At 50.1% G+C, this 2,000-nt stretch overlaps 1 protein-coding gene across 1 annotated transcript; it reads left to right on the top strand.

Moving 5' to 3' along the window:
* Positions 1–1,499: 1,499 nt before the first annotated feature.
* On the top strand, positions 1,500–1,751 carry LOC106817921 (C-type lectin-like; the record flags this gene model as incomplete). The annotated part of the gene is made up of 1 exon (XM_014822632.1): positions 1,500–1,751. A coding segment is annotated over exon 1 (252 nt), but the record flags the coding sequence as incomplete, so codon positions are not given.
* Between the last annotated feature and the right edge of the window lie 249 nt (positions 1,752–2,000).

Genomic DNA, 2,000 nt, shown 5'->3' on the forward strand with positions numbered 1-2,000 from the left:
AATATATATATATATTTAGGTGCGCAAACGAAAACCTGTATAGTACCACGAACTCGTGTGCGATACTAATGGCAATCAAGCAATCACACTAATGGCAGTCAACGCTCCCTCCCCGATACCCCGTATCCCGTGTACGGACAACCCAGTGCGTGGTGGTGGGGGGGGGGTATCTCGTGTTTACGCTGTCAAGACAACGGTAGACTTAAATCGATAGGAAAAAGAATTCTCACGTCACGAAAGAATGCGGTTATGTCGCGCGCGGCAGCGGGAGCGCGTATAGCTGCGACATCGTTATAGCGGCCGCTGTAAGTATAGGCAGGATGCGCGCTTTTGCTAAGATGCAGCTACTGGTCTGCTTCCTCGGCGTTGTTCAGCTCATCGTATGGAAAACAACGGTCGCGTACGAGCAGGATGGCTACACTCTGCGGTATACAAGGATGCGGTTCCACAGGGCATGACGGTGCTGGCGACTGCAGGCGTACGAAGCACGCTGGAATGCGCGTGTCGTTGGAATAGCATGTCACGCTGCACGAGCTACAATATCGTCGCACCCGCACAGGACGGCGGCTCCATGACATGCGAGTTTCTTGATGAGACCGTGCCGCCTTTAAGTTCGGAAGCGAGCGTTGGAACCAGCAACTACACGAAAAATGGTTTGTACCCCTCATAATAGCTACCGTGAGCAAGTACGTGCGTGCGTGAGTTCGTACGTGCGTGTGTGCGTGCATATATGAGTGTGTGCGTGCATATATGAGTGTGTGTGCGTGCATATATGAGTGTGTGTGCGTGCATATATGAGTGTGTGTGCGTGCATATATGAGTGTGTGTGCGTGCATATATGAGTGTGTGTGCGTGCATATATGAGTGCGTGTGCGTGTGTGTGCGCGCGCGCGTGTGTGTGTGTGTGCGTGCGTGCGTGTGTGTGCGCGTACATAAGGAAGCGCGCACGTGCGTGCGTGCGTGCGTGCGTGCGTGCGTGCGAGCGTTCGTGAGTTAGTGCGCTCATGCGCGCGTATATGCATGCGTGTGTGCGTGCATTCGTGCGTGAATGATGCGACGAGATTAACAATTTTCGGTTACGCAGTTAATTTCATTATAGTTCTTTCATAAGGCGGGTAATATGCTGTGCGACATGCCTCCCTGCATTTCGTATTTTGTACAGTTGTTTCATTTAACTTTACAGTCATTCTGATTGACGTATGTTAAATTGCGATATATTAGTTGATTGTATTAGTATAGGCACATTTATGAAAAGCATTATATTTACCTTGATTTGCTAGCGATTGCTTTCTACCGCGTTACTTATCCGTGCGTCTTGCACGTTTGCGCAGTTTATCAATGTAACACGGGCTTCACGGAGTACATGAAGAAATGCTACTACTTCAACGCAACCGCCGTCGATTGGATTGCGGCAAGGCAGCGTTGTCTGGCAATTGATGCAGACCACTGATGCAGACTTACTGGCCGTCGACACGAACGGAGAGGAAAGCGTTGTTGATATGTTCACCGACTCTATCCTAGAAAATGAATCGATCTGGATCGGGGGCGTTGATGTAGCCACTGGACCTGAGAGAGAGTGGGTCTGGTTCTCTACTGGAGAGGGCATTACTTCGTTTAACTGGGCCCCGAACGAACCAAATAATGAGCATGGAGAAGAGTATTTTATGAGCATTCTTTGGAATGGCAGTAGTTACAGTTGGCATGATAACCCTTCAGGGTATTCGCGTGCATTTTTCTGCGAGACATCGAGGGTACGTGTTGCGTAAAGCCGGGTGTGGTAGCGGACCGCCAGTCATGTAACAGAGGCCACGTCGGTAATGAGCAAAAAGACGCACGGCGTTCCTGCGCCACACTTTCAGACAGCACTCATCCTGCCCTGCTTTTTTCCACACCAAGGGCCTGCCATATTTGATCATGGTGCTTTAAATCATGCATTTGAATTAGTTACATCCAAAAACTGTTGCCTGAATCCGTCGCCAGTGCAGCGCACGCCGTGGCCG

This window comes from Priapulus caudatus, unplaced genomic scaffold (genome assembly GCF_000485595.1).
Source record: "Priapulus caudatus unplaced genomic scaffold, Priapulus_caudatus-5.0.1 Scaffold1925, whole genome shotgun sequence".
Classification (NCBI taxonomy): domain Eukaryota; kingdom Metazoa; phylum Priapulida; class Priapulimorpha; order Priapulimorphida; family Priapulidae; genus Priapulus; species Priapulus caudatus.